The 27,800-nt window shown below is 31.9% G+C and overlaps 2 protein-coding genes across 2 annotated transcripts; both read right to left on the bottom strand.

Moving 5' to 3' along the window:
* Nucleotides 1-1,265: 1,265 nt before the first annotated feature.
* On the bottom strand, nucleotides 1,266-5,627 carry LOC133675447 (probable LRR receptor-like serine/threonine-protein kinase At1g74360). The gene is made up of 2 exons (XM_062096817.1): nucleotides 5,089-5,627; nucleotides 1,266-4,795 (listed from the first exon to the last, which is right to left on the bottom strand). The coding sequence occupies exons 1-2, from the start codon at nucleotides 5,357-5,359 to the stop codon at nucleotides 1,602-1,604; spliced, it is 3,465 nt and encodes a 1,154-aa protein (XP_061952801.1). The 5' UTR covers nucleotides 5,360-5,627; the 3' UTR covers nucleotides 1,266-1,601.
* A 6,605-nt stretch (nucleotides 5,628-12,232) lies between these two features.
* On the bottom strand, nucleotides 12,233-26,937 carry LOC133676054 (protein WEAK CHLOROPLAST MOVEMENT UNDER BLUE LIGHT 1-like). Its single transcript, XM_062097623.1, has 4 exons — nucleotides 26,814-26,937; nucleotides 26,397-26,607; nucleotides 14,253-14,409; nucleotides 12,233-13,912 (listed from the first exon to the last, which is right to left on the bottom strand). The coding sequence occupies exons 1-4, from the start codon at nucleotides 26,935-26,937 to the stop codon at nucleotides 12,233-12,235; spliced, it is 2,172 nt and encodes a 723-aa protein (XP_061953607.1).
* Between the last annotated feature and the right edge of the window lie 863 nt (nucleotides 26,938-27,800).

The following is a 27,800-nucleotide window of genomic DNA, read 5'->3' as shown; positions in this document are numbered from 1 at the left end:
TTTGAAACATCGAAGTTCAACAATTTTGTTTTCCATTACGGAGCATAAAGAAGCTATCTAAAGACTCTGTTTCTGGAAAGCTCCTACAAACATTTTTCATTTTTAGCCTCGCAATGCTCCAGCAAATCTGAGTCTTTACCAAGATTTTAGCCAATTTAAACCCAGCAAATTTCTTTCTATTTTAAGCCTAGCAAGGCTGTTGCAAACTTTTTTCTTTTTTAGCCCAGGAAAGCTGTAGGGAATTTGAGCCTAATAAAACTATTATAAACCTTTATTCCTTCGGGTAATACTTTTAAGTCTCATAAAATTCTCGTATTTTCTTTTGTGATTGAGGTTTAGAGGGCTCATACAAATATATTTTTTTAAATTTTTAAAATTTAGAGGACTCTTTTATTTTATTTTGTGTTTGAGTTTTAAACGATTTTCATAAATATTTTTTTTTTGTGTTTAAATCCTAAACAACTTTTATAAAATTAAGTTGAATTTTGCTGATACGAGCCTTTCATGATTGAGTCTTAGAAAACTCTTATTAGATCACTTTATAAAATGACTAGTTTGAAAATCAGTAAAAAATAATCATTCTATAAAATAACAAGTTAAATCTTGATGTGATTTTGAACCTACGAGAACTCTTGTAAATCTTTCTTTACTTTTAATATTTTTGTAGTTTTTACTTTTAATTAAAAAATATAATATATATATATATATTTTAATTTTTAATATCAATACATTAAAATTATCAGAATAATTATCAAAGAAAAATTAATTTAGCATTTTTTTAAAATAAATATAATTTTAAAACACACTCAAATATAATTAAAAACACAATACCAAATAAGCATTAATTTAGATCTTTTGGATTCTCATAGTTCTCTTGGGATATGATTGCTAGAAATATAATTGGCGAGAATGTAGTATTTGTGTTTAATTTTAAATAAAAAATCTAAATAATATATTTTTATTGGGTTTGGTTTATAAGGAAGTTTTATACAAATATATTATTATACCTTTATAAATTGAACCTATAGAATCTAATAATAAATTTACAAGTCTACACCAATTTTATTAATATTGGTAAAAGTAAAGATATTGTTTGTCTATTTAAAATAACATTCGTGGGTTGGGGATAATGTGATGTAAGAAAATTAATATTTTTATATTTAACTTTTTTTTTATAGCAAAAAAGGCATTCAAGATATCTAGAAGCGTGGAATTTGAAATCTCCTCCACCGAACACCCTCCTCTAACTATATATATATTCTTTGACAGAGGAAAAGTCATTGGTTTGGTTTGATTTTTAAGTTTTTCTTACAATATTTGAACAGCAGCTGTTCCAAATATACGAAGAGAAATGGAAAATATCCCGAACGAACTTGGAAGAAAGTAGGAAGTTGTGGTTCAGAGCGTTGCTCATGAGTGAATTTTCAACTCCCAACAAAATGAAGAATGTTTTGGTGTACAATCAGAATCTGTGCAGTGTGTTTTCCTGTGATGTTGTTAGAGTAGCGTAGCTAGACTTGTATATGGACAACTTAGAAGGGCAACTGACCACTCATGATCGTCATCTAATCTTGAAAATCAGCACGAGGAAGGAATGAAAATCAGCATGATAGTTTTATTAGCATAGCTAGCACCTCCTTCATGTTTGGTCTCCATTGTGGTGCCTCTGCCGTGCATCCTATTCCAATCCTTAGTAGGTCACACATCTCCTCTGCTCCCTCAGCCAACCCTGAGCCCAGAAGCACTACTGGTATCCTAGCTCTACTTAATCCATGTCTGCCGCTTCCCATCACCCTTCTAGCCCATTCCAATAGGCACTCTTCTCCTCCATCCACAGCTCGCCTCCCTGTTGCCAGTTCCATTGACAGTACCCCAAAACTGTACACATCGCCTTTGGTAGTCGCGTGGAAAGTTTGTCCGTATTCCGGCGCAACATACCCAACGGTGCCAGCCACCATTGTGCTCACATGGCTGTCTCCGACATCAACAAATCTAGCTAGACCAAAGTCAGTGACTCGTGCCTTGCCATCTTTATCTAGCAGGACATTGCTAGCCTTGACGTCACGGTGCACAATCGCAGGGTAGCACTCATGGTGAAGAAATACTAATGCGCGTGCCACATCAATTGCTATGTCAATACGCCTCCTCCATGTTAGCCTCGTCCTATCTGATATAATATCCTCCAAGCTTCCACCCTCCATGTATTCATACACCAATATTTTCTCTGTACCATCAAGACACCACCCATAAAGTGTTACTAGGTTTGGATGAGGCCAGCCGAAGCCATTTCCAGTTAAAACTTCCATTTCAGCTCGAAATTCCTTTTCGCCTTCTATTCCTTCTCTCTGTAGCTTCTTAACTGCCACTTCTCTTCCATCAGGCAATACTCCTCTGTACACTGTTCCAAAACCTCCCTTCCCAATGATTCTGCTTTCTGAAAAATTGCCTGTTGCCTTCAAGATGTCAGCATGAGTGAATGCTGTTCTGTCCAAACGTATGACCTTAACTGTATCTGACGACCATGGAGATGAACTCCCTGAACTTGATGCAAAGTCATGCCGGAGGTGTTTGGTATCGTCTAAGAGGTATCCTGGTGACTCTGCTGGACTTTTCACCAGCATGCAAACTATAAGTGAAGCAAGTCCGCAAATTAATAATGCCATAGTCAATGTTAACAGCACCAGAACTGCAACCCACTTTTTAGGCTCTTTCTTCTCGATTTTTGGATATTGATTTGGCGGGGAACCCATGGAATTGTTGATAAAGCTGGGAAGTTTCAGGAGTGGATCGCCAAGGTAGGAATCTTTCTCAAATGTTGCCAACTGCCCAGTTGTTGGGATTGTACCAGAAATTAAAGGATTGTAAGAGATGTTAAACTTGCTAAGCTCACTCAAGTTGTTCAAGCTTACAGGAAACGTGCCAGAGAAGTTGTTGCAAGATAAATCAAGATTCTTTATGCATTCGGCGTTCCCAATTTCATTTGGAATTTCACCGGAGAAGGTATTTTTGGTGAGGTTTAAGACTACCAGTGGCAATTGTCCAATCTGTGGAGGGAGCGTACCGCTCAAGTTATTGAAACCCAAATGTATCATACTGAAACTATGCATCTTACCAATATCTCCAGGGACCTCTCCAGAAAGCTGGTTGCCGCTCAGTTGAAGATAACCTGAGATTTGAAGTGTACGGACAGTTGATCCTGCTGCACATACCGGGAAAAGGCCAACCCCTTTAATCAACCTATCCCATATGCTTCTGCAGGTCTTCCGATTTAGAATTGTATATATAAAACTGAATGGTGGATAATCTGCAGGAATCCACCTCTTCATTGTCAAACACTCACCTGAGCCGGCGATGATGCCTCCATCCCGCTGGTTTGATTCAAATGTTTGCGAGGGGTCCATTCCTACCTTCATCAATTCACGCGGAATACTCCCAGAGAGCTGGTTGTTGGCAAGGTTCAACCACAACAAACTAGTGCAGCTTCCCAATTCAGCCGGAATTTCACCTGTCAACGTGTTGTTTGCAAGCATTAACCACAAGAGTGACCTCAACTTTCCAAGAGAAGAAGGTATTTGTCCAATTAGGTTGTTGAAGGAGAGATCAAGAGCTTGCAGGCCTTGAAAATTTCCATATTCTTGCGGTATATTGCTGTTAAATTGATTATACGCTAGGATCAAGAACTTCAAGTTGTGCATTTCAGAGATTTCAACAGGTAATGGACCCCTGAAGCTGTTGTTGCTCAGATCTAATCCAACTAGATTAGGTAGTTTGAGAATGCCTGAAGAATTTATGCCGTCGATATATGAATTCCCGTGTAACACCAGAAACCTCAGCTGTGTGAATCTCCCAAATATCTGCTGTATGTCACCCCCAAAATGATTTCTGCTCAAATCCAGAAAGGCCAAGTTACCTAAGTTCAAAAGAGACTCTGGTATTGTCGGAGAAAATGTGTTGTTCCCCAAGAACAAACCTTCTAGACTTGAAATCAAACCTATCTCAGATGGAATTTCTCCGGTGAAACTGTTTCCCCACAGATTCAAAATAGCCAAATTCCTGCAATTTGATACCTCGCTTGGTACCTTACCAGTGAAATTGTTTCCTGATAAATCCAACACTTGCAGGCTACAATTATTCTCAGCAAAGATTGACCCTGAAACTTCTCCGCTGAGATAATTCTCAGACACAGAAAACTCCTTCAGCCTTGAAAAACCTTTCCATATTGCCCCACTGAAAAAGTTGGAGCTTAAATCAAGATACTGCAACTTCAAGCAGCCATCAAAGAAATTATCAATCCCACCACTGAAATTATTCGCTGAGACATTTGCCACAATCAAGTTGTTACAAATTCCCGGAAAGCTGAACTGAATTCCACCAAAAATCCTATTCGTAGACAAATCAAGAGTCTCCAATTTGGTCAAGCCAGTCAGGTTGAGCTCACCCTCAAGGATGTTATGTGAGAGGTTAAGATAAACAAGATTCTGACAGTTGCTCAAGTCACCAGGAACAGCACCGCTGAAAGTGTTTTGAGAAAGATCGAGGTAAGTGAGGGCCGTCAGGACAGAGAAGTTGTCATACAAATCTCCAGAGATGTTATTGGCAGCTAAGTTAATGCCTCTAACTCTTGAGCCATCAAGTGTGCATAGGATTCCAGACCAGTTGCAGGGATTTGAGATCTGCTGGTTCCACTGAGAGTACCGTCCTCTGTTTACGTGGTTTCGTTCTTCGAGGAATGATTTCAAGTGAAGAAGGACTTGTCTATCCGTGTCAAGCGAATCTCCAGACACTACCACTGAACCTACAATTAATTAGCACAAACAGAACATTCTAGTCAGGTCATCGGCATCTCAATTCCTTGAATATAGGATTTCAGAAAATATTTTTGGACACCATGGAAGGATAATAAACTTGAACAGGTAAATTATTTGTAATTAATGAAGTTAGGGAGTAGTGATTGTACTCGTGCCATGCTCAAGGCTTATACTATCGATCAAAGCAACTATACAAGCATAAAGCAATACCATGATCATCAAATCCTAGGAATGAGAACAAGAAAAGAAAGAATCTAAGCCAAAAAAGATTAGTACGTACCTGTAATCAAGATTAAGAACATGAATAATACAATCCGCCATAAATGATCAGTTTCGTCTTCTTTCATGATCAGACTTGCTACTGTCTTCTTCCTTTTCTTCTTTATATCTTCAGCCCCCTCACAACCCCATATAAGAAAAACACTGCTTGTAAGAAAATGGTTGAATCGCAGGGCCTGCAGACTGCAGGTAGACCAAACCAAACATGGAAGAAACGCTTCGCATAGTTTTATGTATATTGTTTTGTAATCTATAGTAATGAAAATAGCCATTATACTATAGAATATAGCAAGTTGACCCAGTGACTATGAAAGAAATTTGCTCCTTTCATTGACTATGGCTCAACATCTGAAAGAAAAATATATTAAATTTTCTCAGGTTACTGTAAATGTCATATTTTTCTTAAAAAGATTTAGCATTGGTTCATACGTAAACTGATTTGAGGATGCTCATATCCCTCAAGAAACATGTAATAAGAGGAATTAACAGTTTGAAGGGTGCTCATATCCCTCAAGAAACAAATTTGATTAATAATATTCTCTTACAGACTTTACGTGTGTGTTTTGTATGGTGGATGGAAAAGGCTTGAAGCAAGTAAGGGCCGGTTAGCCGCCCGTGTTGACCCGTTCATGCGTTTTGGCCGCAGTTTGACTCAGACTTGCTCAAAGAAAGTATACTTGCCATGTTAAAAATAATTTTTTTTTTAAAAAAACCAAAGTTTTCCCTCAATCAGTACAAGTTTGAAGTTTGAACAAGGAAAAATTGATATTGAAAATGATTGATGGGTGCGTGAGAACCATTATACGTCTACGGACAAATATATGTGTGATCATATATGGCTTTAGAATATAACACACACACACACACACGTACGGGTTTGGTGAGCCACAGTTCACGGTTGGTGATTCTAAAAACGTACTTCCTCTGGCAATTCAGTTTTTTTTTTTTTTTTATTGATAATTTTGGGTTACTTTTATATGTTAATTGAAACTAAATTTATATGTTCTTACAGTGATTTGATGAAGTCAAATAAAATTTTAAAAATAAAATTCTCAAATAAAAAAATAATAATATCAATCCTTGAAATTCTAGACAAATCAAGCTGCTACCATTAATATGCCTCGAATATATTTCAAGTTATCTTAAAATAAAAACCTTTAATTGATTCAACAACTAAAAAATAGTCATTACATATAATTATGGGCATCAATCTTGGAGATTTAGCCCGATTGTGGTATCATGATTATTAAAATTACTAAATCAAGTTGGGGTTGATATTTTATATAACTCGATTGATTGTGATCGTATCAACTTAATAAAAAACCCGATTTGAATTATAAAAATTTAAGGTGATAGTGTTTTAATATTATTTTTTGAATATTGAAATAATGATGTCTTGGATCAACATAGACTAATCTACAAAACACATTACTAATATGGTCAAACAACTTTATTTTTTAAAAATATTTTTTATTTAATTAGATGAAGATTAAATATAAGTATATGCATGAATGAAATCGAATAATTCTTTTTTTAAAAAATAAAGAGTTGTACAAAAGATCACTTGGGAATATAGTAAAATAGGGCTATGATCTAATTATAAAGAAAGAGTAAAAGTTAAATAATTTTCAATAAAAAAAATCTTGAATAAATCTATTTTAATAACTTAAATAAAAATTCAAAGAAAAAACTAAAACAAATTAAGAATAAAACAAGCCAAGCTCGCTTGGCTCATAAAAAAGGATGTTAGGCTCGTGTGTTACACACACGCACACACACACGCATATATATATATATATATATATATATATATATATATATATATATATATATATATATATATATATATATATGTCTAAGATGAGGGGTAAAAAAATATCTCAATAGAACTTCTCTCATGAAATGGAACTAATTGGTGATTCCCTTTTTTGATCATTAGAACGTGGTCAACCAATGACTTTCTATCTCTTTCTTTTTTTTGGTGATTCCCTCCCTCCTCTATTTTTTTTTTTGGTGACACAAGAAAATTACAAACTCGGTTTTAACATGGTTCGGTACGCCTACATCCACACCTCAAATACTAATATGTTGTTCTTCTTTCTTATCATGTTTCTTCCTCAGCATGAGCTTTAACTTGGTCTTTGGAAACCTAAGAACCTTCCTCATTTAATACAAATTTCATCTTGGTGAGAGTTCGATGATCTATCTCCAAATGTTTAGAATATGGTGTTTTATTCATATCCGCTAACTCAATATAAAAGTATTCAAAGTTGTAGATAGACATTAACTATAAGGGAAAGAATTTTGTTTTTCATTGTTTTTTATAATCAATTTTTTCATCAAAATGCTATTTTTTTGAGAAATATATTATGTGTTATTATCCTATATGACAATCTAGATCTTAGCATCAAGTATTGACTTTTAATTTTTGCACCCCGTGCAAAATCATGTATAATAGTATATATTATAACAACATCATCATACACAAATCCCTCAATAGTAAGGATAATTTTCATTTCAATGACATGAGCCCCTTAATTGTTAATACCCAAAATATTTACTAACATAGCACAATTAAACTCTATCAATCTATTTTGAATGCTACTTATGATTCTAGGCTTTATTATTGTTCTCGTATTAGCAAATAAAAACATCATAATAAGAATAGAGCATGTGAGTTTTTTTCTTTTTAAAAATACCACTCCAACTCAATTCATCAAACAATGTATTTATCATCATTTTGTTGCTGTTTTTTTTTAAAAAGAAAACAAGCACTAATTGGCAGACTAGGCAAAAATGCATATTGTAAAAATAAAAAATTGTTTATTACTATATATGTAGATAAACATTTATCAATCATATTAATAAAGATATCCATTTAGTTGATAATGATTTAAATAAATTTTTATTAGACCCTTGATAATTCGTATCCTTAATTAGAATACATCAATTCTAAACATTAATAAAAAAAAAAACTAAAAATACGCACAAACAATAATCCTCTCATTGGATTCCATATTAAAATAATCATTCCAATGAATTGTTCTTCATGTTTTTTCAGCAGGATCTTCGAGGAAACTCCCAACAAATAACACCAAATGCCACCTAAAAGAGGACGTTAAGGATTTTACCCCAGGGTTTTAGTTATCTTTGAAAACGATGTTTTTTTTTAGTCTCCTCCTACAAAGGGAATCCCTATCTCTCTCTCTCTCTCTCAAAGAGGTAGGTAGGCTTGTCTGGCATTATCGTCAATGTCATGAGCTCAAATGTCGAGCAACATAGAGGCATATAATAACAACAAATGTCATCAATCCATCATGTCTTAGGATCAAGCTTTACGGCAAGGGAAACTAACAATCCATCACCCGTGGGATTGTCAGTCTCTGAAGTTCCTGTCATCTTCCCTCAAGAACAGCAAAGTCAGAATGAGGGCTCTAATTGTCAACCATTGTGTCATCAAATTTTTGCGAGCCTTGATATATTTATACATGACGAAAACAATCCAAATAAACAAGGGTTTTCAATTGCGTCACTGTGTTTGTTTTACAAGTTATTTGCATCATCACCGTGTCTGAGGAATTGAATAAAAACATCTTTCAAAATGAAGTGCCATGGACTGAAGAATTAGATCTCGTAAAGGAGGATAACATTTTTGCAAGGACAGTTATGAAAGGAATGAAACTAGATTTCGTTTGTTTTGCAGTAAAATATTCCTGGAAAATGTTTTCATAAAAAGGGCACACGTTATTCACTAAAATATTATTTCTTCTCCAAAGTATAGAGGGGCTCATCGACTCTTGTGTGCACGATGCCCAACTGGATTAGCCAGAGTCTGGGTATAGAATCAATGACTCCTTCATCAACTCAAGACATGGAAAACACTATTGCTTACAAGGAGATTCTCCAGAAAACCCACCAAAAAGGTAGGAGGGGAATCATATAAATTTAACTGATAAAGTCATTTATCATCAAAACTGTAATTACCAAAAATAGGACTAATTTAATCAAATAAATAAATAAAAATCCATTCATATGGGTGTATCATTACTCGATCTTGATCCTCCGTTTCAATCAAAAAAAATTTAACAAATCAAAAATGCAATTTTTATATAATTTGGCTAATTTTGGCTATTTTATAAGTTTCAACCTTTATGCTTATCATATGCATGTTGTTGAATTTTTAAAATAAAAAAAAATCTAAGAAAATTATAAAAAAATCAACAAGAAATTGTATTGAGCATAATGATAATTGAGAAAGGGATGAGGGACTAACATGAATATTTCTAATCCCTTTCCTAAACAACTAAGGGATAAGATTGAAAAATAAATAAAAATAAAAAATAAAATAAGGTGATAAGATGAGTAATGGGTAAACGGTTTTAGAAGGTGGTGAGATAAGAGAGAATAAGGAATAAAAGAGAAAATATTAGGCAGTGTAAATAAGGGACCCCATCATAAAAGAAAAAAAAATGGTGAGGGGGAGAGAAAAAGAAAGAGAGAAGAGAAATTTTTGAAGGAAAAAAAGATACTATGTAGGAAGAAAGAAAAAGAGAGAGAGAAAAAAAGAATGAAAAGTAAGAAAATCCAAAGAGAAAAAGGCAAAAAAATAGAGTAAAAGACATAAAAAGATAAAATTTTTATGTAGGGAGAGAAGAAAAGAGGAAAAGAGAAAGGAGAAGAAAAAAAACAAAGAAAAGTCTAAAATTAAGGGGGAAATGACATTAAAAAAGCCTCCTCTCTAAATCTCTTTCAATGCTAGCTACATATCTCAACTCCACCGACGACCATGATAGATCCTAACATCATTGACAACTCAATCATGCAACCTTCTCTCTTTAAGAAACCAAAACCTAGTATTGACAACTCCTCTATATAGTTGTAACCTATAACCACCAGGTCAGGCCTTTACTCCTACCATTTTCTCTTATTGAATAACTGTTAACAACCCTCACATATACTACGATAGTAACTATGCAGTGGAGATGGTGAAACAAATTGAGAGAAAATATAAAACAGAAAGAAAATCAAACCTTTAAGTGACATAATCTCCCTCCATAAATAATAGTGAAACTCACTGCCAGTATATGAAGGAAGAGGAAGGATCAAGGCACACGATCAGCCACCAGAGTCTCTATTCTTAACTGGAATGAGTAACCATGCGCCACAACCATACAGTGTTGGTGGCGTTATATGTGTTGATGTTATCTTCTACTGTTCTAGCCTCTCTAATCAACCTTAGCCACTTTTGAAGTTCAATTTCGAATACAAAATGAATTTTTAAATAAAAAAATATTGATTATTGTTGATGATTTTTCAATTGATTGCATATAATTATAATTATTGTAAAATTTTTGAAGTGTTGGGGTTCACACCATTATGTGGCAAACTCGGGGACAAAATGTTGCTAGAGATTTATTTTTAAGATGAAATAAGGTTGGAATCAACACCCTGTGATGAAGTTAGGAGGATTAGGTTGTAATTGGTTTATCCAAGATGTAATGGTTTGGTTTTGATGTAAAATTTGATGTATGATGATGTTGTTTTTATTTGTTATGTTGATTTTTGTTTTAGATGTCATGTGATGATGTTGTTTTTTATTTGTTATGTTGTGTATTGATGGTTTTAATATGCAATTTTGAGTGTATTAAAAGTTTTATTATTCATAGATCCACCTAGAATAAATGAATCGTCAATAGATGTTGTTCTAAAATGTTGATTGATAAATAATGAAATTGCTTAATACATTACATTATTGTATTCAGAATATCCTAAAATATTTTTCCTTTTTTGCAAAGTTATGGTATATTAATGGTTTTATTATTTACAAACCCGTCTAAATAAATGAACTTTTATTGTGCATTATCCTAGAGTGTCGATTGGTTGATAATAAAGTTACTTAATATAGGGTTGTGTATTTTAGTTTACTGGTATGTTGACCCAATAAACCTTTTGATTTTAATTGAGTTATTAAACTTGTTATTAAATTTAATTGTAAAATAATTAATTACTGAAGAAATAAAATGCAAGTATCACCTGGTGGTTAAGAGAGCTTATTTACACATAAAAGTAGATAACTAAAAATAAATAGAGGGGAAAACTCTATAATCACTATTCTTTTTATAACTATAAACCATATCAAAAAATGGCACTGCCATACCTAGAAAAACATACTATCATCTGGCAAATAACAAAAAAATAAAAATAAAATAAGAAGAACAAAAAATCAATAAGCTTTAAAAATCCCTCGTGGACTGATTTTAAAAGACTAAATTAAAAAGTAAGCCACGTCATTCTTAAATTAAAAAATAATATTATAAAAGAATATTATCATGCTTATCAAAGAAACGCAGTTTACACACTAAGTCTTAAAATAGTGCTTTCTTGTACGTCAAAGGAAAATAAGGTGATATTCATACTGGAAAGATAAAGATGTTACTCCTTATCTTCTACAGTATTCATTCTTTGAACTTACCCTTCTTTTCCTTTTTTTTATGGGATTTTCCAGGGGTAAGTAAAAAAACTGATTAAACTAGAAAAATAATAATTTAAAAAACCAAATTGTGAAAAAAACTGATTAAACCGATTAGAATTTTTAAAAAACTAACTGGCTCGGTTCAGTTTTGATTTTATAAGTCTGAAACTAAAAAAACCAAACCAAACCGGAAAAAACAAGCCAAACTGAGCTAAACTAGAACCGATTTTGGTTTTTTTAATAAAAACCAAACTGAACCCAAAATGATGACCTCGATTTTGGTTTTTTTAATAAAAACCAAACTGAACCCAAAATGATGACCTCAATTTTGGTTTTTTATTTCTGTTTTCTTTTATTTATTTTTTTTCTTTCCTCCCTCTCCTCCAAGTTAAAAAATGTTTATAATTTAAACCTTGTTTGTAATTTATCACCCTCACTTAGTGTCTATACTAGCATGTGAACAAGAAGTATAAATCATAGTGAAGGACAGATCTATAGTGGCTTGCGTATAGGAATGTAATGAAACATATTAGTTAAAATAACAAGAGATGCTGCTATAGCAAGACATAATATAAGAGGATCGATCAATCGCTTACTCTGTACATTCTGGAAACACTGTTTGACGTTCAATGATACACGCTGAAATTTACTTGCACAAAATGTCTTACCAGGACTAGAATTTCATGTTAAGAACCTTACCCAGTGGCTGATGTTCTTTGGTTGCCCTCCCATATGTCGAAGAACTGAACTCTCTTGATGTAGATTCCTCGTGAAGCCCCACTATAGCTGCCTTTATCCTCTGCTTTTGTTCTTGACGCCTCTTTTGTTGATCTTCGAGTTTTGTTTTAGCTTTTTCAGCGGCTTCAGCCCTTGTAACAGCCTGTTCTAACCTAGTCCTCAACTCCCTATTTTTCACAATTGCAATCTCCAACTCTTTCTTTAGAAGTTGTGATTCGTACTTATTTTCAGATGTAATGGATGTGATGGACATATTGGAAGATTCTCTTCTTAAGAATTCACCGGCCTTCTCAGCTTTCCTGATCAAGAACTCGTATTCTTCAAGTGAAATTGTTATATTTCCATCATTCTCATTTCTTCTCTTCACAGATTCTGCATTTGACTCATTTTTCTGAAAAGCGTCTGCGTCTTGACATGAGTACTTTTCATATTGATCAGTGTGCATGAGCCCAAACTCTTCAGATTCCTCAGTTACCTTATCTAATCCTTTTAACCTTTGATTTTCCCTCTCTGCTGCTTCAGCTTCGACTGCTAGCTGCTGAACGGCAAGATATAATCCGGGTTTTACACTCCCAGTCCTTGCTTCAGCTGCTGAAAGTTCAAACCTTCCTTTATGAAGCTCAGATTTTAGCACTGCAATCTCAATCTGTGCTTCTTTCTCTCTTTCTTTAATTTCATATATTTTGGTTTTTGCTTCCTGTAGCTCATCCATGAGGATTTCCACGTTACGACTCAAATGGCTTGCCTCTTCATTTTCATTCTTTAGTTCTGCTTCTAACTGATTCAATTCAGTTTCCAATGCCCCGAAGTAAAATGTATGATCGGAATTATCTCTTTCCTTGACTATCAAATCCGCGTTTAGCTGATTCAAATCTTTTACAGCATCCGAAACAGTTTTATTAGATGAACTAAGTAGTTCAGATGCTTGATTGAGTTCCGCCTGTAGCGAATCAACAAGTACAGATTTGGCTAGCAACTGATTTTCCAATTCTTGCATTATTTCCAATCGCTTTTTCATGTCTTCCACCTGCTCTTGTGCTTGAGCAGCCATTTCCATTGCTGACTCTAACCGAGCATCTTTATCAGATAAAACCATGCACTTCTCTTTTTCAGCTTCAATGGAAGCAAGCTTTGAAACAAGAATAGCTTCATTGAGCTCAGCGACATGCTTTACCAGTTCTTCAGATCTTTTCTTTTCCATGTTTGCTGCAGTTGCCATCAGCTCTGCTTCTGCCAGTAACTTGAGATTCACTTCCCTTGCAGTAGCAAGTTGTGTTTCCATTCCAAGTATCCCTTCCTCTGTAGCCTTCAATTCACTCAAAACATGAGTAAGCTTCTCCCGTATTTTTCCAGTTTCTAAAAGTTCATCAGTCATCTCCTTTACCTTGGCCTCAAGTTCATGTATCCGAGTCCTAGCTTCTCTACAATCTTCACAGTATACGTCTCTCTCAACCTCAGATTTCTTCAACAGTATGGAGAGTTCCTCAGAAGATTTCTGATAATGCTCTAGCTTAAGTAGCAGCTGCGAGTAGGCGGAATCCTTCGCTGCCATTTGCACCTTGTACCTGGCCAAATCTTTTAGCAGGGTTTCAACATCCTTCTCTTTTTCCATCTCCTACGGTTAAAAAAAAGCTAGAGGGAACAACAAAATAGCCAAGAAGTCATATTCTATACTTCGTAAAACACTAAATACAATATACGAATGAACCTATACAAAATCTTGAGAAGCCAAAGCCAGGAAGAAATAATTTAAACAAAATACAACCAAGCAACAGATTAAATCTGCAGTTGCTTAGCCAAGTGATCAGCTGGGGAGTTGGCTTGTGTAATAGCAAATAATCTTTATTACATTAACAACATTTCAAATATTAAAACAAATTATTGAATTTTAACCAAGCCGAGTAGAAATGAAAAGGAATGAGTTCCGAACAATATGATATATAAAGAGAGCTTACATCACCACTAACACCGCTAGACCGGGGTTTCTTGTGATCACCTTTCTCTCCGAACAAAGTAAGGGCAACTTTCATGCACTGGTTCGATACGTTTGGTTTCAATCTCACCAACAGTATGTATATCTCCCAAGAAACTATTTCAACATGAGCCAATAACCTGCGACAAAAATCGTAACCGATAGTTATAAGCATGGTTGTTCAAAGAATGAAATTAATGCCAGAAAGACATGATCTGTGTTAGTTCTTAGCTTAAACGATTTGTAGTCAAATTGGAAGCTACATCAAGAATCTAACCGTAGGAAACCAAAGTAAAAATGATGCCTAACAGATCGATTTCGGCCATCAAGACCATGCCATGCATCAAAACACATACATATATGAGAAATTACTTCCATTTATAATCATACAACCCTATTCTACTTCAATAATACTTCGAAAGAAATTTAAAAGGTACCGGTAATTGCAGTGAAATGAATTCCAAGGAAAGTAGAGTGGAAAATGAAAATTAAAGATTGATAAACAAAAGAAAGATTTGCAATGTCTGTTTGTTGTAGAATACGAGGTGTTCAGGTCTTGTCACAGCCGTGAAGACTACAATGTTTTGCGTTGAAGTAATCGATTTTAAATCAAAGATGGTTGTTTTTTTCGGAATTTCCGCGGGATTAATCATATTGTCCTGATCTTTTCTCTATTCTTAATGCCGCACTTTTCTAATCCATAGCTGATTTTTACGGTAAATTTATGTTAACAAAGAAATTTTTTTCTTTGGTGAAATATTTCTAACATGAATTTACGTAATTAATAACACTTGGGCATTAGGAGAAAGAGAGTTACTTTGACTCCGAGCAAGAACCTACAGGATTTTCTTGACATTAAATGAAGAGCTTACCTCGTAATTCTAGTTTTGCTCATCAGTAACCTTACAAATTACTCTACAGAGCTTTACTGTTAAGCAAGATACATTAAGATGTTCACCCCATTATTTATATCCATTTTCTCCTTTTGGGTTCCTAGAGTTTTTGATTCTTTTTGGATTTGGTCATTAAAGTACTTTTTTTCTTTGTGTTTTTGTCCTTCCATGTTATCATTGTTTTATATGTTCAGCTTTGTTTATTTGTGCACGCCCGATCATATGCAATGTGGCAAAGATTATTTTTATGTTATATTACATATTGTTATTACGAAATACAATTGTGGGGTTAAGCTAAAAAGAATTTTGAAAAAACTAGGACCGGTATTAAGAAATGGTTTTCTCATTTGTACTATTCAAGAAGCATGTCATTCTATGTTTTGGTCCTTGTAGTTTTCAAAGTTTTAGTTTCAATCATAAAACTTCATATTTCTTACATTTCAGTCCTTCATTATCGAGAAAGGAGAGAGAAAGTTATTAGAAAAGGAAAATAAGAGAAAAAGTTCTTGTACGACCACATTATAGCCTAAAAAAACATTGATTTTGGTGTTAATAGATTTGTCTTGAATATAGAAGTTTAATGAAGGCTAACACAACCAAAAGATTGATATCTTCTTCCATATGCAGAAGTGTCAAAGTAATAAATAACCCGGTAAGACCAGGTCGAACCACAGGGAGGTTAACTATATAAATTATAAATAATAATAATAATAATAATGAGTTAAAGAGAATTTAGAGATGTAAGATTAATGTGAAAATTAAACAATGATAAAAATAGTTGTCAAGGTAAGAGGATCCACTAATGATATTTTAAATAAGTATAATATAAACTTTTTTTATTAATCAACTGGAAACCACATACAAAGGAAGTTCCAATTGGATGATTTGTCATTAATAGCTCATTATAAATTATTAACATGATCATATTAATTATCTTATTCAAGTAACAACAAACTTTTAAATATTGTTAGGAATTCATGATGCTAACTTATGTTAACAACAAATCAAGTTCCTTTCATAGCACAAGTGTAGATTATACCATACGGTTGGCTGTGAAAGTGTCAAGCATTTGTTGTACCAAGTGTTATACAACACAAATCTAGATTAATCATTTAACAAGTAAGGTATTAAGAATTAATAAGATAAAAATGATAAGACATGTTAATAGAAAGTTGTTAATGATATAATCATTGAAATCCATATTGAGTTTATATTATACTTATCCTAACATCATTAGTGAAACTTTTTCACCTTGACATAATAAACTTAGCTAAACATAATGAAGAAGAGAAACATAAATAAACAAGAGGAGAACATGATTATATAAGTATAGTAAAGGAAATGAAAGGCATAAATAAGATATTAATGAGACTATAACATGAAATAAAACTAGAATATTAAAACTACAAAGAAAGAAAGCAAGTAAGGAAATAATCTTGATCTGAAAACTAAGATGTCTAAATGCATGGCAAATGCCTCCTTTTATAAACCAAAATTCAGAACTATTGATTTGATGACTAATTGTTGAGTGGGTGGTCACCTCTTGATTTGGTAACAATCCTTATCTTCTTGTCAGCAGAAAATGTCATTGCTAATATCAGAATTTGAGCAGATAGTCTTCATGAAAGTTTTGGGAAATTGTCTCAGATTTCTAACAAAACAAGAATTGGTGAATTTGGACTTCTAAAACTTGAGATATGGGCTAAACATTAAATAATATCTAGGCTGTAGGACAGATTTTGACTTTTTTGTTGTTGCTACAATTTGAACTTGAAAACAGTCTTTTTGAATTTTAGACTCTCATGAAAGTTTTAGGCCTATGTCTTAACTTTCCATACATATAAACTAGACCTAAATCCAAGTTCTACAGCTCTAGTTATGATCTAATAAGAGAATGGTGTTCCAATTTGGACTAAACCAGCATCTCTTTTCTAAGCTTAGCCCTATCTTTGTCTTCTCAATTTCAATAGTTAAACTCATCAATCAATCCTTTGATTTATGTGATAGGCCTGCATTTGAGATGAACATTTACCATAAATTAAATGTATCTTATATTATGACATGTTATTATAAAATATGCTCTAGTTAAGGAGATATTGATACTTTAAGTACAACATGATGATATAAAATCTTGATAAAAATACACTTTTAAGTACTAATCAAAGGCGGTTTAGGTTTTGGATAGTACTAAGAAAAGTAGATTGAGATTCGTAAAGTTATTTTCATCTGATTTAAATTTTAGTTATTAAGTTGATTGCACTATGTTTTAGGGTTGGGAATTGAGCTATAAAGGTTTTTGGAATATATTTTTTTTGTGTTTGCAGGTCAAAAACCCATGCAAGAGACGCGTCATCTAATTTGTGAAAACAAAAGGCTCACAGGCCTTACCTTCCAATGTCATGCACTTGATATTTATTTTCAAAGGCTATGTGCATGTACTTGGCCTTGGAAGCCTAGGTATGCCTAGGTTGTCCTCCAAATTCAGGCGCATAAGAGCTTCATTCACTTGGCTCTTCACTTTTTTTTATTTCAAAATAAAAATCATCTTTAAATAAATAATTACAATATATTTAAAATAAATCCACAGGTTGTGCAATACTTTTTAAATAAGATTAGAGTTTTATGGTAATGTTTGCATTTACTTTATGAATAATATTATATATGAACCAAATATACAAAAAGTTTGCAAAAACATTGCATTTGAATATTCAATGAGAATAAAACATATTTTTTTATTTTGTTTTTTATATAGTTTTAATGAATTAATTATTCTTTAATCAAGACATGATTTTTTTTATATTGAAACTTGCTTTCCAAATCATGATAAGTGTCTAGTTTACAAATCGTACTTCTAATAAAAAGGGATGTGTTTGTCAAAAAAAAATTAATGAACAAGGAAAAAAGGGACTCTAGCTTAAAAATACATTTTTTTTCTCTAGAGTTTAAATAATTAAATTTCTTACAAATATTTATTTTAATTACCTTAAGTTTTTTATTAAAAAAACATGTTAATGAAAAAAAGATGTGTTTCATCATGATGAAAAAAGAATAAGCATATTTGACCTTTCTTCTAAATCTTTTCTAGATCTAGGAGATGATATTGGTTTATAACCAAATTATCATTTTCATTACTAGGTTTGGATGAATTCTGTTGTGACTAGTGTTTATGTCACTTAGTATAATTGGTCTTTTAGACCTAAAGGTATTGGCATGTTACTGTGTTGTAACTTGTGAACTTTTTTCCCAAGTCTTTTTCTTCAGGAAGGATGGTATGACAAGTATGGCATAAGTATACCTCACAAGGTGTTTTCTAATCTTCATATGCCAATTCTATGGGCTTACCATAATTTATATACATTTTTTGTGGTAATAGCATATATGACTAAGTTTAGCCTTTATCATTGTTGATCAGACATTATTTTCTCCAATTCCCCTTTACCAAGGAGTCTTTGTAATGTAGGGATAGATATTGTTGTTGTGTTCTTTGGGAAATGGTTATTGTCCACTTTCATCTTCTTTTCAAGAAAGCAAATATGACTACATTCTAATGACACATGAATTTCATTCTTAAAGACTACACAATTGTTGGTGTCATGTCTTTATGAGTCATTTCATTTATAAAATATATTCTTCTTTGTCATAACTTAATTTTACCCCCTTCCTAAAAAAATACATCAAAATGTTTTCTAGATAAAATTTGACATATATTTTAAAAAATACAGCTACTGAAAATGACAAAAATGCAAAACAAAATAACTATAATTGAAAAAAGAAAGAAAAAAACAACTAGGGGTAAAATCAAACAAATAATAAAATTTTAAAGAAAGAATTAAGCCAAAATAGGTATCAAAGGTCAATAATAATTTTGAGGGACAATCAGGAGCTTAATTAAAAGAAAAAAAAGGTTAAAATCGAGAATAAATTTGGCTAAAAATAAAAGAAGTAAATGATCAATGACCAAAATAGAAAAGACGTTAAAGTCTAGGGCCTTACTAATTCAATTAGTGGCTTAATTGAAGAGAAAAATAGAAATTTATAGTCAATTTAACCATAAATGAAAGAATTAAAGGACCAAAATTAAAAAAGACACTAAAATATAGGGGTCTTATCAATTTAACAGAGGTGCAATTGAAAAAAAATGAGGTTATTGATTAAAAAAATGCACAAATTGAAAATCCAATGACCAAATTATGAAAAGCGACAATATTAGGGGACTGTTTTGAATGCAATGAGAGGCTGAATAGAAAACAAAATCTTGAAGAAATCATCAAAATCGAACAAAAATAAATAAATTAGAAGTACAAGAACCAATTGATAATAATAATAATAATAATAATAATAATAATAATAATAATAATAATAATAGTAATAGTAATAGTAATAATAATAATAATAATAATATGGTTTTAATGAAACGATGCGTTCTGCAAAGAAAATTAATAAATAAATAAATAAATCATGCCAAAACAGTGTCATTATAGTTTGCATGAGGGGTTGTCTTCTTCCCCTAACGCATGCATGCCCCTCCAACTTTGGTTTCCTTTTATTTTCTTTACAAGTTTTTTGTTGGATTTTAGGTACTTATTTCTCTCTCCCACGCATCCTATAAAGTCAATGGACACATGTTTTACCTCACATGCACTTCTACTCCACCTTCAGCCTAAAAATCACTATAGTGCCCTTTTGAAATGACTGAAATAGAGCCAAGATCAAACCAAAGAAATCAAAGGATAAGATTGTTCTACCTGAAAGGTTCTAGAACCTTCCCCCTGCCTATAAATGGAGGGACACGGCAAGAAAGAGAGGGAGATAACTAAGAGAGAGTGAGAGGGTAGAGAAGGTTTGAGCTAAGAGTAGTTATCGTAATGGTTAAAAGAAAGAGATAAGAAAAAGAAGAAAAGGAACATAGAGAAAAATCACCATAAAACCATAAAAACTCGAATTGGGTAAAAAGGTTGGGTTTTTGGGTCATGGACTAGTTAATTTTAAACTAGAGAGTTTCAGTAGGGAAAGAAGAAGAAAAAAAAGAGAGAGGAAGAAACTCCAAAACCAAAGAGAAAACATTACTTAAAGCTAGAGAGATAAAAAAAAAAACATTAAAAGCATCCCACCACCACCAGCATGCATAGAATAAATTTAGGAAAACACACAGAAAATATAACTTTTGTTTGAAAGGATACAGTAAGGATGACATCAATCTTCGTTAAGGTATAGCTAACCTAGTACCGAATCTCTAAGATTAATGTCAATTCTAGGATTTCTAGTTTCCTTTAATTACCAGATGGTGACTTCATTATTTTTATATTCCTTTTTAATTTTGAAATAGTCTTGTTGTGATCATGATGTGACACCTTGATATGTTTAGCAATTGAATTTAAGTGATTGTCATATGGTTTGATTTGCCCTTCACACGTCAACTTCTCAAAATTTTCTTTAACTCTCCTTTATTGACCATTTTGGTTCTTTGTTTCTTTACTACTAGGTTACTAGTCTTTTTAGGCTTTCTTAGAAAAAAAAAACTCAAATGGTTTACCTTATTAAATTTATATGATTGATATCAACTATTGTTTATCTTCTTAAAATATCTCATCAAATTTTGGTTATATTCTTGAATGGACCATTATAACCTTATTTAAGCAGCTAACTAGGTAAGTCTCTTTAAATGAATTCTTTTTTGCTTATTTGCCTAACATCTTTTCTTTTGAGCAATATTGGGTGTAATGGTATAAATATCAGTGTATTTGATTTCTATTAACCATTTTCTGATATTTTATTTAATTCTATTCAAAATTAACTCGATGTATACTCTTTTATAGCTTAGTTCATTTAGTTTTGAGAGTCCTGAAACAAAGTGCATAGCTTTTTACATATTATCCTAGGTCCTAAACAGTTCTATCCAAGAGAGTCAACGTTAACTATAGTTTTGTTCTGCAAAGTGCTCATAAAAACAAGCCTTTATTTACTCCCAATTATTGATAAAGTTGGGTGGTTGTAGAAAATCATCGGAAAAGACTTTTGGTTGATGAAAACAACCTTTAGCTTTACAAAGGGATTAACAACATTTTTACGATATTGACAAGTGAATTTTGTGATATATTCCCTTATTGATTCATTACCTCACTAGATAATTATTTAAAATCACTCATATTGATTCCTTTAGGAATTGGATGGAGTCGATCTACCCATTTAGGGTATAGATAAAAGTATGCAGGCCTTGTTGTATATCCATCATCTAGTCATATATATCATATGTGTTGGGCTAGTTCCATGATGTCAATCCTTCCCCTTGGTTATTGGTCAACAACATATCCTTAAGGTATAGAAGGATTTGTATTTCTTTGTAAGAAAGTAACCTTTAAGGTATTATATTTCCTAATTACAAGTTAAGATGTCTCCATGTAAGGCTATTGAGCCATGTAATTTGTATAAGGTTGCCCATACACCTATAAAGTAAGTGGCACTCTATGTGTGATCGTGCTTATCTATTGTTGAGGTTACTAGTTTTGTTTGTTGTATAGGCATGTGATACCCAGTATGTAATTGAGAACCTGCATACATTATTATTATATTGTTTATTGTTGGAAGATACCCTAGTATTTAGTCCCAAATATCTAGACAAAAGGCATGGAAAATCAATTCTACCTTAGTTCATTTTAAATTTGATTGAGTTAATCGATTATGACCTATATGGTTTTATTGACTACCACAATGTTATTATAGTAAGTTGTGTTTTCAATGTTTTTCATCTCTAACAAGATGGACCTTAAATAAATATTAGATAAGTTTATTTGTTGATAAAAAAAATGACCATTCAAAAGAAGTCATCAGTGGCTGACTGGAATTTGGTCATACTGGTTGTGACCACCTAACTACACCATTGATCCCTAAAAAGGATATGCATGATATTGTGCTAAAGTTGTAGGAATGTCATTGTATCCTTTATAAGATGGCAAAGACAATGATATTGAGAATGATGGCATGGTTTTAGACTGCATGGGAGCACCATGACTTTATCCTTGTGTAGCTTTTTGTTGTTGAGAAGTGTAAGCTCCTGACCTAAAATTAGTAAATCAATGTTAGAAATGGTAAATTTTTTATTGAGAAATAATAATTAAGAAGGAAATTTGTTATATATGGAGATAATAAAGTTTTATAAATTTAACTTAAATTTTGGACTGAATAAAGTATTAAAACAATGCACGGAATATCAACTCAATGGTGAATCGTGTAAATTCCCCAATTGGGTGAAATAATTATCTAAGAGAAAATTTTTATACATTGGGAAGAAAAAAAATGATGCAATAATAATAATAGATTGGGATTCTAAGAAAAAAATAATGTATGATTTTACGCGCAAAAACATTGATTTCCAATATTAGCCCCACATACAGTCGTATTGTTTTGAACGAAAGTGGTGAAAACCTTAAGCAAGTTTTTATGATGGTATTTTATGGGACTCGTCAATTAATTTGATTAAAAATCAAGACGATGTAAGTAAATAAAATGGTATGCAAAATTCAGAATTTTGTTGTAGAATTATCCAATGTCTAATTTTACAGTATTAATCATATCATTCAATTTAACCGTTGAATCGGGCTAAAGTTTTACGAGTAATCTTTTGACATATTATTCTACCTTGAGTTAAATTTTCAAGTCAATAGGAGTCTAGAAAGACCTCACAAAAATACCAAAAGACCCGGATTTTATAGAAAGGAACTTATAGATATTTATGAGGGGCATTGTTGTCTTTTCATATATTGTGAAAAATATATATAATGTAAAAAAATAAAAAATAAAAATAATTTGAAAGATGATAGCGCCCTTGTGTGCATTATTATGGGTATTAATGATTGAGAGGCATTATAGCCTTTTTTTCATATATTGTGATATATTTATAAACACACACACACACTCAATAATAATAATAAAAAAAAAACAAGAAGAAGATATCAGATTTTGGAGAGAAAACTATAAGTGAAAGGAAGAGAAAGAGAAAGAATGTAAAGAAGAGAAAAAGATGAAAGAAGAAATGAAGAAAAAGTTGAGAGATGCATGATGAAGGAATTAAGTGTTAAGGTAAAAATGAGTTTTGATTTGTGTGATAAATGTAATTTTTATTTTGTTGGGGTTTCTCAAGATTTGAAGTTTTTATTGTTAAAATTAATTGATGAATGTTATGAGTAATTATTAGATTGATTGATTTTGGTGGATTGTTAAGAATAATGATTTGAAATTGAGTTTGATTAATTAATGTGTATTATTAGTAAGCAATCTTATGATTTGTGAAGAAATCTTTGATGGAAAATTCTAGGCAAAAACTAGATGTGAGGTTGAAGATTATATATATAAAAAAAATTGTCCTTCATTTATGAAAAATATAGTTTAGTCTCTAAAACTTTGGAAATTATGATTTGATCCCTGGAACTTATTCTGGAATTCAGGCTAGAAATGATTATGGGATTAAATATGATAAATTCAGTTTAGTTATAGATTTATAATATATGCAATTTAATCCTTTAATTTTGTTAAAAAATTAATTTGACCCTGAATTTTGGGAAAATTGCAATTTGATCCACGGTTGAAAAGATAGTTTTTAAGATGTTTTCCTATAAGAAATTTAGATTTATGAGTTGGATTATTAATATTTAATTAATTTTATTTGAATTTGAAATTAATTCAATATTGAATTTGTATATTCCTAAGGTAAGTGATGGATTGAATAAATTACACACCATGTGTTTCATAAATTATGTGAATGTTTATAAATTAAATTGTGATAAGTGTGCTGATTTATTGTTGGTGTATTTTGGATACTTCCAATTAGGCATGAAAACCTAAAATATAGCAAATAATCTTTCAATTGAGTTAGTCTATATATTGTTGTCAAAGTTTTGAAATGAGATGTTTATCATCTAATAAAATAAGATGGAGAAATATATTATCGATACATCAATGGTTGATAGTTAAAGAAGTATTATAATTATATAAAGACAATATTGAAGTATGGTACTCCAAAAAATATTAAAGGATCAATCTAAAGATCACATGTATAAATCACTTTGGGAGTATGTTAATCATACATTAGACCTTGTGTTTAGGTTTTGTTTTATATGTTATCTTAAGTTTGTGTTTCTCCTTTACAAATAAGAATTTAAATTAATTAGTTAAGCGCAATCAAAGCATAAAGAACAAGTTTGTTCAGAAAAATAAAAGAACAACTCAAATTGTTCTTCATTTAGTATCAAATATCATGTATTATTTTGAATTAGTTTGTTTTTCATAATATCGCACTAATACAACATTTAGTACCTTCAAAAAATAAATGGGAAATTAGAGGGGAAAATGTAGTCATGACCTAATAATTAAAGAAAATAAGAAATTCTAAAATAAGCAATGGTTTCAGAAATTCAGAAAAATGGTTGGTTATGCTTAAAGGAAGATAAACATCACCCTAACCATATCTTTTAGAGCAAAAGTTTACCTTTACTATATTTTTTTTCTTATAAATTCATTAACATGACACTAACTATCTAAATTATTTTATGAATTTATTCATGATATATTTTAATTTATTTCTAATGATTTGTGAAATATTTTAATGCAGATCTCTTGATCACGTGGTTAAGCAACTCTCAACGAAATAGCTAACAACTCGGAAAGCTGACAAATAGGTTTGATAGAATTCTAACCCAAAGGTAACCATGTACCTAAGAATCAAATGTATTGGAAATAAACTTAAACCTAAAGATAACCTTGTATCTAAGAACCTTAAGTATGCAGATGACCCTACGGAGCCAGTTAATCTTAAATAAATCAGTGTATGATCTTTATCTCTGCAATGAAAGGTTGTTTTGCCACAAATAAACAAGAGAAAAACTCACATTTATTTTTTAGCTTGCTGCCAAAATTTGCAAATCCTTAAGGTATAGGAGGATTTGTATTTCTTTATAGGAAGGTAACCTTTGATAATTGAGAAAAACTAAAAAGAAATATAATATAATCTCCTCTAATTAACCTTAATGGACCTTTTTTGGGAGGCAAACTAATGAGCCTAAACTGGTAATCAACTAACATAAGTCCGATAATGAAATAAACCCCTAAAAATTTCTAATAGGCTAAAAAAAAACCAAAATTAAAAATAATTATTCAAAATTAAATAAAAATAGGATAGTAATAAAAATTCTCCATGCTAAAATTCAATTCCTTCATGTAGTCAGAATCTCCAATTTTTCACATTCTTGGTAGATTTCAGTCCTGACTTCAAAGACATTGTTCTCTCTTATTTGGATGAACCAATGGTCCTATCATATATGGGTGGAAAGCTTGATATGTGAATTTTCTAGAACGACTTGAATTTTAGCAAAATTCTATTTGCAGCTCCAGATATGTCCCAAACAGTACACAAAGGTCGAGTCTAACAAATTTGACAAGATTCATCTAGTAACTTTGACGCTCTGAAATATTATGTTACCAAGCTTCATTTGACATAAAAATTTACCAAAATATATTTTCATATGTCTCATATCTCCCTGTAAATCTTTAACTTGATCTGATATTCAGTTTGAGAGATATGTTTAATCTCGCAAAATTGATGAGCACATATTTTAAAGCCAAATTCGGACCTGAGTGGGTTTGTATCATCCCTTTTTTTTTTTGAAAGATTCAACCTTGAATCTATATCATGGAAAACATCTTTTAAGGTTAAAATATCATCACCAAGTTGAAGAATAACATCATCATCAAAACCAAAAAGAACCTTGTTAGGAAAGATAACCCCCATGATATGCAACCTCCTTTTTTCATTCATCTTCCCCTTCTTCAATTTCAATTGTTCCTCATACATTTTCTTAGGTGTCAAAGATACAAGAGTTAAAAATTCTTCCATTCATCTCCAAGGAATACCTATTTATCACTCATCATGCATAACTCTCCTATCATACTATCATGGTCTACCAAGTAACAAGTGACTAGCTTGCATTGACACAACATCACATAACACATTATCACAATATTTACCAATAGAAAAGGCAACTAAAACCTACTTATTCACTTTTAATTCACCATTATCATTCAACCACAGTAATTTATAAGGTATGAAATGTTTGGTAGTGTGCAAGTTTAAATTTTCCACCAATTCAATACTAGCTACATCAGTAAAACTACCACCATCTATAATTAAGCTACATACCTTATTTTGAACATGTCATCTCATGTGGAATATGTTTTTCATCTACCCTTCCAAATCATCCACCTTGCCTTGTATATTCAGTGCTCTCCTCACCACAAATTCCTCTTCCTCAATTGGATACTCAACACAAACACCATCAACATCCTCTAATGGTGACATCTTCTCCTCTTCATCCTCCTCATCGATCTTAACCTCATTATTAGCTTTTATAACAATAAATCTTTTGTTTGGACATTGTAAAACAATATGACCAAAACCTAAACAATGAAAGCATTTAATGTTACGGTTACGAGAAGTATGAGTAACATTGTTACTTTTAACAATGGCCAAGATATCTTTCTTCTCTCTAAGGTATTTGCCTTACCCTCCTCATTTGGTTGTGATAGACCACCCCTGGTTTTATCCTTCCAACTGGGTTTCTAAGGTGTCTAAAGGCCTTATATTTAGCTTTGTTGAATGTTACCCTTCCATTTAAGTTGTTTCTCAACCTTTACGACCATATGTATCATCTCCTCCAACTCCACATAATGATGCAACTTTATAACATGAGTTATAGCATGATTAAGGCCATTCATAAATCTAGCCATATTAGCCTCATATCCTTCTCAATATTAGCTCGATTCATAGCAAGTTCCATCTCATTGAAGTGCTCATCAACACTCTTTGTACCTTGATTCAAACTCTGCAACCTTTGATACACTATATAATAGTGGCTATGAACAAATCTCCTCCTCATAAGAAATTTCATCTCATCTCAAGTACCAACTTGCCTCTCATAATTTCACCTATAATTTGTCACTAACTAATCCCACTACACAATGGTATAGTCAGTAAAAGCAATCATAACAAGCTTGACTTTCTTGGGCTCTAGATAATTGTGACACTAAAAAATCAACCTCACCTTCTTCTTCCATTCTAAATAAACTTTTGGATAATTCTTAATTGTGCCTAAATTTCCACCAAATTCAGCATTACGGTCTCGGTATCTATAATTACCCATTTGGCATAAACTAGTAATCAATGAACATAAGTCTAATAATGAAATAAACCCCTAAACAATGTCTAATGAGGCAAAAAAAAAAGCCCAATTAAAAATAATTATTCAACATTAAATAAATAAATAAAATAGGATAATAAAAACAAAATCTTTATGCTAAAATTCCTTCATATAGCCTGAATCTTCAATTTCCATAAATTCTTGGCAGATTTCAGTTTTAACTTCAAACATGTCGTTCTCTCTCATCTAGTAGAATTAATGGTCCTGCCATATATGGCTGGAAAGCTTGAGATATGTGGTATGTAGCCTAACTTGAATTGTAGAAAAATAATATTTGTAGCTTTAAATATGTCTCAAACAGTTGACGAAGGTCTAGTCTAGCATATTTGACATGATTCGTTTAGTAACTTCGACCCTCTAAAATAATATGTTCCTGAACTCTATTCCACCTAA

This window comes from Populus nigra, chromosome 16, assembly GCF_951802175.1.
Source record: "Populus nigra chromosome 16, ddPopNigr1.1, whole genome shotgun sequence".
Lineage (NCBI taxonomy): Eukaryota > Viridiplantae > Streptophyta > Magnoliopsida > Malpighiales > Salicaceae > Populus > Populus nigra.
This window is presented reverse-complemented; position numbering and strand designations above follow the sequence as displayed.